An 11,945-nucleotide genomic window follows, 5' to 3' on the forward strand; every position below is an offset into this window, starting at 1 on the left:
ACAAAACCAAACCCCCCAAATAAGATGATCCTCTCTTTTCAATGCGATCAAATCCAAAACCATGATACATGCATCATGAGTTGAAAACTGCATGTGCTGACCTAGTAGTGCCACAGCCCACAGCACAGTGCACTGTAGACTTGATGCAGACCCTGAGGCCCGCAGCTACTGCAGTTCTGAGCTGCCCAGCGTGGGGCAGGGTCATAGACATCTGAAGTATGGTTCCTGTGAACATGTATAAGTTTCCCACCACCATAATGATGAAAAAAAAAAAGCTGCAAGCCAAGTGAGCATGAGAATTCCTTGTTTTCGTTGAAGTCTTTTGTCGGATACATGATTTGCAAATACATTCTCTTTCACTGTCTCAGTTCTTTTTCAGAAGGGTGGATCTCAGCCTGGCCTTGAACTGAAGCGTCCTGTGCCTCCCTCTCCTGAGTGCGGAGATTATGGGTGTGCGTTACCATTCTTCACTTTTTAATTCTCTCTCTCCTCTCTCACTCTCTCTCTCCCTCCCTCTCTCTTTGTTTTTTTGTCCATCTGTATACTCTGGTTGTCCTGCAACTTGGCCCTGACTGGCCTTGAACTCACAGAGATCTCCCTGCTTCTGCCTCCCAAGTCCTGAGATTAAAGGCGTGCATCACTCCCTGGCTGACCTTTTAATTCTCTTAATAGTAACTTTTGGAGAGCAATGTCCCCCCTCTGTTGGTTCTGGTGGTTGACAGGGGACTTCACTGATGCTAACGTCACTCTCGTTCACTTAGCCACACACACTTCCAGTTCAGACAGAAGGCTGTAGATTTTTATGGAGTTAATTTGTATTTTTTCTGTGAGTATTGAAGGATGAACCTAGGGCCTTGCCTGGGCTAGGCTATCTCTCTGCCTCAAGTTTAACCCAAATCCCAATTTACCTTTGATGAATGGTGCTTTTGTTTCATGTCTAAGAATCTGTTTATTTTTGCCCCAGGTTGTAAGGCTTTTCTTTTGATTTTTAACTTCTGAAAGTTTCCCAACTTTGCATTTACATTAGGGGCCTATGTGCATTTTCAGTTAATTTTCGCCGTAAGATACTGGCCTTGAGCCCTGAGCGCGTCCTGTCCTCCTGTTCCATCCAGCCCTGAGTAGCTGGAACGACAGCCACAATGCTGACTTTGACTTCCTCTTACTTATGGACGACACCGTGAAGATCTCTGGATTTACTTGTGTAGAGTTGCTGTGGTCAGAAATTGTATTGATTTCTCACTGTGGCCGTAACAAACCACTTGAAGAAACACAATTGACTTGTGTGTGGTATAGGCCCAAGCCTCAGTAGGCTAGAATCAAGGCTGCTTCTTTCTGAGGCTGTGTAAGAGTCCATGTGCTGATGTAAGCACCTTCTAGAGAAGTCCATGACCCTGGCCTCCTGGGCCCTTCTTCCTTCAGAGCTGCTGATGGAAGCAGCTCTTCTCATCCCTCTGAGCTGATCCGCTAGCTTTTCTCTTAAGGACTTTTGTAAAGACTCTGGGCTACTCATGTGGTCCAGGGTGATGTCTCTTTGTGGTCCTGACTGAACACAGCTGTGAGTCAGTCCCTTTCCCCGCATTAGATCATCTGGCCGTAGGTTCCGGGACGCTGAGACAAGCTTACAGGTCTTAGGTTCCGGGACGCTGAGACAAGCTTACAGGTCTTAGGTGAGGGTTGGGTTAGCTATGGCTAAGAGGAAGTAGGAGAGCAAAGGAGGAAGAAACAGACCAGACAGGACTGACATGGGCTGCCTAGCCCTCTCCTCCCAGTACCCCTCTCCCACCTTGCTTGAGTGTGTGGAAGGACGGGATAGGGTGGTGGTGCTGGCGGGATGTGTTGCTCCCAGGTCCCAGGCTAAACTGCTACCTCCTCTCTCCATGCTGGGTCTGGCCTGGCCTTGATGTCCAGCCCTCTGATCCCTGAGCCTGAGGAGATACAAATCATTCATTGCAAAATGTAGGGCCTCTTGCTGGGCAAAGGCGAGCTTCAGGTTCCCATTGCACAACTTAGGAGGAATGAGAGGGTTGGTTGCTATTAATGCTCCTTATTACTACTCTTTCCTACTTTTCTCTACTGATGGGCATCTTGGAACTGCCGTCTTCCCCTGCCCTGGGCCCACCATGGCTTGCTATTCTAGCTTCCCAGGGCCAAGGGAGGGCCACAGATTAGTCACCAGAACAGAATTCGCCACTTACTCAGAACTGGCCACCAGTGTACCCAGTGTCTTGTTTAGGGTGCTGACAGGTGCTGAGGAAGCCCTGCTCCATCCCTTCTAGTCCCTTCAGCTCCATCCTCAATGCTTGCCAGAGGGACACTGCAGCTCAGGGGATGGGGGCATGGGAAAGGGTAGGTAACCAGTAAGCCTTCCTGTTATCCTCTAGTGACAGGGGGACCCTGCTATCAGCATAGCACGTTAGGAATAGGGCGCTCAGCGAGGACAGGACACGGAGCTAGGTCAAGTCGGGCGCCAAGTTAGCTCTCTTATTTATTTATTTATTTATTAAAGATTTCTGTCTCTTCCCCGCCACCGCCCCCATTTCCCTCCCCCTCCCCCAATCAAGTCCCCCTCCCTCCTCAGCCCAAAGAGCAATCAGGGTTCCCTGCCCTGTGGGAAGTCCAAGGAACCCACACCTCCATCCAGGTCTAGTAAGTTGAGCATCAAAACTGCCTACGCTCTTACAAAGCCAGTACGTGCAGTAGGATCAGAAACCTATTGCCATTGTTCTTGAGTTCTCAGTAGTCCTCATTGTCCGCTATGTTCAGAGAGTCCGGTTTTATCCCAGGCTTTTTCAGACACTCATCCATTGCTGGTGGGAATACAAACTCATGCAACCACTTTGGAAAGCAGTGTGGCGGTTTCTCAGGAAATTTGAGATCAACTTACCCCTGGACCCAGCAATACCACTCTTGGGAACATACCCAAGAGAGGCCTTATCATACAACAAAAGTATATGCTCTACTATGTTCATAGCAGCATTGTTTGTAATAGCCAGAACCTGGAAACAACCTAGATGCCCTTCAGTGGAAGAATGGATGAAGAAAATATGGAATATATACATATTAGAGTACTACTCAGCAGTAAAAAACAAAGGCTTCTTGAATTTTGCATGCAAATGGATGGAAATAGAAAACACTATCCTAGCCGGGCGGTGGTGGCACACGCCTTTAATCCCAGCACTCGGGAGGCAGAGGCAGGTGGATCTCTGTGAGTTCGAGACCAGCCTGGTCTACAGAGCTAGTTCCAGGACAGGCTCCAAAGCCACAGAGAAACCCTGTCTCGAAAAACCAAAAAAAGGGGCTGGAGAAATGGCTCAGTGGTTTAAGAGCATTGCCTGCTCTTCCAAAGGTCCTGAGTTCAATTCCCAGCAACCACATGGTGGCTCACAACCATCTGTAATGAGGTCTGGTGCCCTCTTCTAACCTACAGATATACACACAGACAGAATATTGTATACATAATAAATAAATAAATATTAAAAAAAAAGAAAACACTATCCTGAGTGAGGTAAGCCAGACCCAAAAAGAGGAGCATGGGATGTACTCACTCATGGGATGTACTCACTCATATTTGGTTTCTAGCCATAAACAAAGGACATTGAGCCTATAATTAGTGATCCTAGAGAAGCTAAATAAGGAGAACCCAAAGAAAAACATATAGGCATCCTCCTGAATATTAACCTTCATCAGGCGATGAAAGGAGACAGAGACAGAGACCCACATTGGAGCACCGGACATAATTCTCAAGGTCCAAATCAGGAGCAGAAGGAGAGAGAGCGCGAGCAAGGAACTCAGGACCGCAAGGGGTGCACCTACACACAGAGACAATGGGGATGTTCTATTGGGAACTCGCCAAGTTAGCTCTCTTTGATGCACTCCCATCCTCATACTGATTGAGAGTCTCCCACAGGGTATACAACTATAGAGCTAAGATCTAGGCCCTGACAAGGTTGTCCTTGTGGGCTTCTGGTGAGGTCTGGCCAAGAGGTATAAATCAGCCCCGCCCCCACGTCTGGCCACCTCCGCGGGTCCGGGTCCAGCGGTCGGCCTGTTGTAGGTGAGCAGAATCACTTTAGTGGCCTTCGGGTCTGAGATTGAAGGGTTACAGAGGAATTTCAGGGTGTGAAAAGGACTGAGGAGACCTGTCTAACGATTTTTTTTGCGTGTGTTGAGGCCAAGAGGATAGACCACGGGGGTCTGAAGTGGATGCCAGATTGTCTGGCACCTTGTGCCACCTGTCATGGGCGCAGGAGCTGCGCAGAACTGTCGTCATGGCAACCCGTACTACGCAACGGCCCTAGGACCCGGGTCCTCTCTTGGCTAGGGTCTGAGCGTCCCAGGGGCTCAAGGCGGGGCCTCGACCGGAGGCGGTGCCCGCGGCGGAGGGGCGGAGCGCAGCACCAAGCGCCTGGGCCCCGCGCTGAGGCTCGGCGGGGCCGGCCGGCGCGCTGCATCTGGCCGGCCCGGTAGGCGTGGGATGCAAACGCGGGGCAGCAGAGGCGGGCTGCTGGTCCGAGCGGGTCGGCAGAGCTGGGCGGTAGGCGGCGGCTGCAGAGGCAGCGGCAGCGGCAGCAGCAGCGGCTGCCAGCTGGGCCTGTGCTATTCCCGCCCCCAGGCTGCAGGCCGTGGGATGGGCAGGGGCAGCTGCATGGCGGCGGAACCAGGCCCAGGCATCACTGGGGAAACCTTTAGTGGGGAAAGACAAACTGAGAAGCAACCTGCTGGGAGCCGCTAGACCCTCCTCACCGGAGTCGAGGAGGGAGGATCCTTCCTTGCCTCAGCCTCTCTTTTGGAGGTACCAAGCGAGTAGGGGGTCTGTGTAAACCTGAGGGAGAGGCAGGCATTTTGGAGCTTGGAGGCCCTGAATCTGTGTGTGATGTGAGAGCAGTGGGCAGATTTGGTAGAGATGGACATTAGGGCCTGGCATGGGAGACCCAGGGCAGGTGGACCTGGGCTTGGTCCCTGGGAACATGGCTAGGACAGAGTGTGGGGGAGGGGACGACAGGCTTGGGTTCTGGCTTTCTGGAGGCCAGGGCACTCCTAGGGGTTTAAAGCCTTTTGCTCGTGGCGTTTGGCATTTGACAGTGACTGAGCAAGGAGTGATGGCGTGAAAATGATGGGGAGAAAGGAACAGCCAGCAGAGACTACTTGGCCTGGACGATCGCTAAGAGGAAGGGAATTCTCAGTGTTAGTCTGTAGCCAATGGAGTCCCAGGTGATCAGGAGTGGGGCCAGCCTGTGCCACCAGTGGGCGTGAAAATGGAGTGTGTACCTGAGAAACTGGAGTGTGTGGATCCTTGGGCCCCTGGTGTGGCAGATGACTCCCTAAACACTTTAGTAAAGCTGTGGTGTAGCTTTGAGAACCCAAGGGGGTGAACAGAAGGGGCAAGAACTGAAGAGGAAGGGACCATGGACTGTGGTGGAATACATCACTGTCACGGGTGACAATAAATTTTATGTCTTTGTCTAGACAGGACAGTAAACAGAGTCCTCATGCCAGGTGTTGAGGAGGCTGGAGAGGAGAGCCCTGCTTGGAAGTGACTTTTGCCTGGGTGGGTGAAGGCTGCCAGGAGTGTGAACAGGCCCAGATATCAGTACCCACATTCTGGGTACCACAGACATGACAGCCAATCTTAGGGACTTACGAAGAGACGGTCTTGCCACAGCATTCCTGAGGTTGGCCCTGAAGGTGGAGGGGAGCCAGCAGCAGAAGCCCATCAGAGGAACTGAAGTGTGCTGATTCAGATAGAGGGTACAGCAGGAGGTGTGGCCAGGAGAAGAGCGCTTCTCCAGAGGCTTCTCCGGAGCGAGGGCTAGCGGTGGTGGGTCAGGGAAGATAATGATCTGCTTTGCCCTAGATAGCCTCAGGAAGGGGAGAGATTGAGCTGTGGGTAGAGGAAAGGGGGGTGGTGGGGTACAAGGCAGTCGTAGGAAAGTACGAGGGACTTGGAGGGTGGGTATCTCAGGTTTTGGATGACGGTCCATCTAGGATTGAAAAACTTGCTCAGTGCCTTGTCTCCAGGGTGGGATCTGGGTTTCCAACTCTCCTTGTGCGCCTAGTACAGCACAGCTACCTCAAAATGCCCAGAACCTTCCAAAAGAAGTGGCCTAAAGCCGCCGGTCCGGGAGTTGTGGTCCATGGTGTCAGAGCCAGGAGAGACGGAGGTTTGGGTCCAGCCGTGACAAATCATCACCAGGGCTTTTAGAGTGGCGGCCGGGGGTGGGGGGAACCACTTCCGTTCCATTTCCTTCCTGGCGGTGGCGGGAATGATTTCGGTCCCTCAGGTGGGGCTGCAGCGCCCTCTGGAGGCCCCGTTCCGGGGCTCCAGGTCTCGGGTGCTAGCAGCGGCGCGTGCGTGCGTCCAAGGTGGCCTCCTGTACCGGGCGTGGGGACAGCACCACACGCAGGAAATAGCCAGGCCTGGGAAGGCTGGCGTGCGCCCTGCCACCCCTAGCCTCCGTGCCACTCTGCCGCACAATCTGACTTGTATCTGGTCTTTCCCAGGTTCCGAACTCGCCGGCTGGGAGCGGCAGCACACTCCAGGCAGCTGGACAAACCCCCCCCGCACCCGGTTGCGCTGCGCCATGCCGGAGGGTTGAGCGTTGCGTTCGCTGCTCTCTGGGACACAGCAGGACCTGGTCCCGCTTTGTGTGAGGACTGCGCGCCAGGGCCGAGCCCGGGCCGCTGACCATGGTGCTGCCGCCTCCTGACCGGCGCCACGTGTGCCTGACCACGCTGGTTATCATGGGCAGTATGGCAGTCATGGACGCATACCTGGTGGAGCAGAATCAGGGCCCGCGCAAGATCGGCGTGTGCATAATTGTGTTGGTAGGCGATGTGTGCTTCCTGTTGGTGTTGCGCTACGTGGCCGTGTGGGTGGGTGCCGAGGTGCGCACCGCCAAGCGTGGCTATGCTATGATCCTCTGGTTCCTCTATATCTTCGTGCTGGAGATCAAACTCTATTTCATCTTTCAGAACTACAAGGCGGCGCGTCGTGGAGCGGCCGACCCAGTGGCTCGCAAGGCACTGACACTGCTGCTGTCAGTGTGCGTGCCAGGCCTGTTCTTGTTGCTCGTGGCACTAGATCGCATGGAGTATGTGCGCACCTTCCGAAAGCGCGAGGACCTTCGTGGCCGCCTCTTCTGGGTGGCTTTAGATTTGCTGGATCTGCTGGACATGCAGGCCAACCTCTGGGAGCCACCGCGCACAGGGCTGCCTCTGTGGGCCGAAGGCCTCACCTTTTTCTATTGCTACATGCTGCTGCTGGTGCTGCCCTGCGTGGCGCTCAGCGAGGTCAGCATGCAAGGGGAGCACATTGCACCACAGAAGATGATGTTGTACCCGGTGCTCAGCCTTGCCACTGTCAACGTGGTGGCCGTGCTAGCCCGTGCCGCCAACATGGCACTCTTCCGAGATAGCCGAGTCTCAGCCATCTTCGTGGGCAAGAACGTGGTGGCATTGGCCACTAAGGCCTGCACGTTCCTCGAGTACCGTCGTCAGGTTCGCGACTTTCCACCACCTGCGCTTGCGCTTGAGCTGCAGCCGCCTCCTTCCCAGCGCAACTCGGTGCCGCCGCCTCCACCACTGCATGGTCCTCCAGTGCGCCCCCATGGACCCTCACCCACTCGTGATGCGTTGGACACGTGACAGAGCCCCGCAGGCCGCACAGACGCTGGACTAGCTGCGCGGTTTGCATGGGATGGGATGGGGCAGGCTCCCATTAGGGACAGGTGCTGTGAGTACCTGTGCAGTGAGTGCCTGGGGTTCCGGGGCGCGTCTGCTTCTTCATCTCAGGAATCTCTCGGACCACGGACCCTCAGCTTCCACTCCAATGGCTCACCTCGATGCACAGGGCAGCGGGTGAGGCCTGGTCCCGAGTGGAGATAGATGCCTCAACCCCCGCTGGGCTGCCAGGGTGGGAAGGGAGGGCAATGTTCTAGGAGATCTAGACCTATGGTAGGGGCCCCTGGCTCGGAGTTTGGGGCCAGGGCGGCCTCTGTCATTTTAAAGACTTGTGTTTACAGTTTTGTACCCAAAGCCTGGCTGTTCTTCCTGTTTCACGAGTCCCCTGCCTAACAACTGGGCAGAGTGGCAAGGACTGGTGAGTGTTGGGCACCCCGGGGCAGCCAGGTACTTCTGGAGCAAGCAGGTATTTCTGGGGTCTCTTCAGGTGATTCTTAGTAGTTCCAGGGTGGGGTCCATTGTGGCCCTGTGTCAGAGACACTCTTCTCCCACCTCACTGCACCTGCCCCTATAGACTGCTCTTCCTGAGGTTTCCTGACCCCCCTCTCCCTATTCCTTAGTCTCTGCAGTTGTCCAGGCCTTATGTCCCTGTCCTTCCCAGCTCGGGTTCAGAAGTGTCCTATACTTCTTCTCTTCCTGTACAAACTCTCTCTGCCTGTGGGTGACTTGGGCTCATGACTGCCAGTATCAAACGGGATCAGGTGCCAGCTTCGTTCCTAAGTTGAAGCTGTGTGCAGCCTCAGCCAGAAGAGCAGATTGGCCTCATGTCACCCCAGCCTGGCCCTGCCCCAGACACTGGCCAGTCCCGCAGTGCCCTGGCCAAGTGCACAGACCTTGACTGTCTGTCTGCAGGCGGTCTCTCCCTGACCTCCACCCTGAATTCACTGGGACTGGGAGGGTCTCGTTGTGGCAGGGGTCTTCAGCGAGGGTGTTTGAAGGGCCTTATCTATGAGGGATAATGGTTACATATCTTCCAAACCTGGCACCTGCAGCACCATGCAGACCCATGACCTGCCAGGCCTGTGTTCACTGCATTGCCCAGTGCTCACATCTGCATGCTTGTGATCCAGAGCAGGGGGGCTGCTGTCCAGTCTGACCTGTTGTAGAGGGGCGTGGATCCAGCTGTGCACGGTAGGGTAGCTCCATCCCTGTGCCCACCTCTGGATGTCCCTTCCCTACCCAGAGAGTTGCTTCTCTGAGTCTGGATTTTGAGAGTCACCTGTTTTGCAAGCAGCTGTCCTTGGAGACAGCTCTTCAGGGGCACAGGGAGGACCCATGGCTACACCCCTCACCTGGTGGAGTGTGGCCAGTGCCTCTCTTTTTGCCTTCCATCCTGGGCCTTGTCCCCACCTCTGACTATATCCCGCAGTGCCTGATGAGCACCCTGAAGGCCTTGGCTCTGGGTTCCACACTCCCACGACACGGCAACCCAAGTATGAGCCTAGAGAGTGGAGGCCTGCAGTATGGAGAGTGGCCTGTAAGCACCCGTGGCATAGCCTGCAAGAGTTCCTCAGTTAGCGGCAGACCCTGCCTGTCTTTGGCTCTGAGCCGTCTTGGATGGGGAGCACAATAGATGAGGCTCAAGAGGTGATCTATAAATCTGAGTGTCTGGGCTGTTGCTTGTGTCCTTCCCTTGCTGAAGCCAGGGCCATCCTATCTGTCTGGTCTCAGTGTTTACATCAACCTGAATCTAGCCATTCCCTCCCTAACTTCTTGAGGTGGCTTGTGGAGCGGGGAGCTAGGGGTCCCCTTGTGCTCCTCAATTCATTCTTGGTTAATAAATCCCGGTGCTAGGTGGCTGACCTTGACCCAAGAACCTCAAGAAGACTGGGTATGATGGGCATCTGGGAGAGGCATTGGGCAGAGCTAGTTCTTAGAACATGGGCCCTCAAACAGCAAATGTCCCAGGGATGTAAGCTGTGGGTTATGTGATTAGATCTGGGAAAAGTACCGTGTGTGTGTGGGATAGCTGTAGTCATGGGGCACCCACTGAACACTTCAGGTGAAGCGTTGGGTAAGGAAGCTGATGTCTTCAAAAGGGCAGGGAGGTAGGTAGTGAACAGACTTGGGGGCCACTCCCTGTGAAGTGAACTGGTCTGGAGGGCTCTGCCTAGGCTCTAGGCTTTAGCCCTCAGATGGGCTTTGGAGGAATGGAGGGTCAGGGTGTGCTCACTGTGAGGATCCTGAAGGAGGGGATTCTGAGATTGTATGCCATACAAGAAGTCACAGGTCAAAGGCTAAGCCTCCAGAGTACTTTAGACAAATGAACCAACCAGCAAAGGAGGCCCAAGGAGGGAGAGGACGGGTGGCTGGGCACTGAAGGGCACTGGAGGGCGTGGTGGGTAGGTTGCTGGACGTGCCTGTGGGGTCTGGGTAGGGAAATGCTCCCTGAGCGCATGGGCAAATGATTCAGGATGCAGGCTGTGCAGACAGGCAACTCTCAGCCCATTTGTGGGGAGTGGAGAAAGAGAAATGGGTATCAAGGCTGTGCCCAGGTGCTGTGTCCCTCCAAGGGGCTGACCCATCCCTGATGTCATCAAGAGATGTTCATGCTGTTCCCCTCCTCCCGGGCAAGGTCACGTGATGTTTCTAACTCATGGAGCAAGACTCACTTAAGGGTCAGAGAAGTCCCCGTCTGATACATTAACCACCTATGTCCATGTCCCAGCACGGGACCTGCTGTGTGCTCAACTTGTACTGTTCCGGGAGGCAGCGGCATTGCTGTAGGGGAGCCTGACCTTTCCGAGATCTGAGATCCTAGCCAGAGTCCACACAGGTCTGCAGACCTGGAGCCTAACCTCATGGTGCTCAAGACTTGTTCCCATAGCCAGGTGCTGGGAACTGGACTCCGGTCCTCCACAAGAGTAGCAAGTACACAGAAGCCCTCTTAGCTTTCCCAACTATTAGTTTTGTTTTGTTTTTTCTCTTTTGGTTTTCTGAGACAGGGTTTCTCTGTGTAGCCTTGGCTGTCCTGGAACTCACTCTTCAGTCCAGGCTGGCCCAGGCTAGCCTTGAACTCACAGAGATCTGCCTACCTCTGTTTCTGAGTGATGGGATTAAAGATGTGTGTCATCACCGCCTGGTCAAACTATTAGGTTTTAAGACGAGAGTCTCATATTGTTGCATAGATTGCCCCCAAACTTGCGGGCTCCAGTGCCATTCCTGCCCCAGCCTCCTGAGCAGCTGAGAATATAGGTACCACCTTCTTGACTTGTACAATTTGTTTGCTTATTTATTGAGACAGGGTCTCATGTCTCCCAGGCTGGCCTTGAATTCACTATGAAGCTGAGGATGATGGCCTTGAACTTCCGATCCTCTGCCCCTACCTTCCCAGAGCTGGGATTATAGGCATGAACACTGTGCCCACCACCCTTTTTAAAAAAGCAGTGCTGTATGAAACCCAGGCTTCATGCATGATGGGCAAGCTCTCTACCAACTGAGCTAATCTTTAGCCCCATTAAAAAAAAAAGGTAGGGCTGGTGTTTTTCTCCTTTCGGCAAAGCTGTAGACCAACCCTATCTAAGCCCTTTTCTGGTACAGGTGAGAGGGTTGTGTGCATTATGACCCTTGGCTCTACCTTTCTCTAGCCAGGCTTTGGTAAGGGGCGAGGGCAGCGGCGAGGACTGTGTGCCAAGGCCTGGGCAAGCCTCGAAGACCTCAGTTCTGTCCATGCCACACTAGCTAGTGTCAGAGGAGGTGAGCTGTGGTGAGCTGTGCTGGGCAGCACCTGCTAGGTCCTTACTGCCTTCCTTGGACCAGGCCAAGAGGAAACAATATCGTCAGGCTATGATATGCTGCCCGTTGAGCTGGGGATGCTGATCTTGGGACCAGGAGACAATGTATTCTCTGCCACCATGACACTGTGGCAAGCTCTCAAAGTCAAGTCCCAGACATGACATGACCAAGCATGGGAGCAGAGCAAAAAGGTATAGATAGAGGCTGTCCTAGGAGCTAGTTCAGGCCTTGGGTCCCATTGGCTCCCAAGCTAGGGCTTCTGAGGAAGGAGGGATGCTTAGGAATGCCCATGTGGTCTTTGTTTATTGTGATACTATTTAGAGTGATGATGGGATAGGACCAAACTGTCCTTACCAGAGCCTGGACCTGTGACTCTTCATCATCCACTTCCAAGCACACTCACATCTGCTGTAGAACAGTGGCCTCAAAGTAATGAACCTGGCCCGGTGGTGGTGGCGCATGCCTTTAAT

General features: G+C 54.0%; 1 protein-coding gene across 3 annotated transcripts; it reads left to right on the plus strand.

The window, feature by feature from the left end:
- Positions 1–4,362: 4,362 nt before the first annotated feature.
- On the plus strand, positions 4,363–8,028 carry Tmem121 (transmembrane protein 121). 3 transcript variants are annotated; one of them, XM_026782046.1, is made up of 3 exons: positions 4,484–4,792; positions 6,502–6,825; positions 6,973–8,028. In XM_026782046.1, exons 2-3 carry the CDS (start codon positions 6,688–6,690, stop codon positions 7,642–7,644), a joined length of 810 nt encoding a protein of 269 aa, XP_026637847.1. In that variant the 5' UTR covers positions 4,484–4,792; positions 6,502–6,687; the 3' UTR covers positions 7,645–8,028. The 3 variants fall into 3 exon arrangements, with proteins under 3 accessions (XP_026637839.1, XP_026637847.1, XP_013207822.1); XM_026782038.1 differs by lacking the exon at positions 4,484–4,792 and adding an exon at positions 4,363–4,463 and having other exon boundaries at positions 6,502–8,028; XM_013352368.2 differs by having other exon boundaries at positions 4,485–4,792; positions 6,502–8,028.
- The last annotated feature ends 3,917 nt before the right edge of the window (positions 8,029–11,945 follow it).

This window comes from Microtus ochrogaster, chromosome 1 (assembly GCF_000317375.1).
Source record: "Microtus ochrogaster isolate Prairie Vole_2 chromosome 1, MicOch1.0, whole genome shotgun sequence".
NCBI lineage: Eukaryota > Metazoa > Chordata > Mammalia > Rodentia > Cricetidae > Microtus > Microtus ochrogaster.

Excerpts from the sequence above, each read along its gene's own strand:
- Tmem121 (XM_026782038.1), top strand. The coding sequence starts at position 6,688 with ATGGTGCTGCCGCCTCCTGACCGGCGCCACGTGTGCCTGACCACGCTG.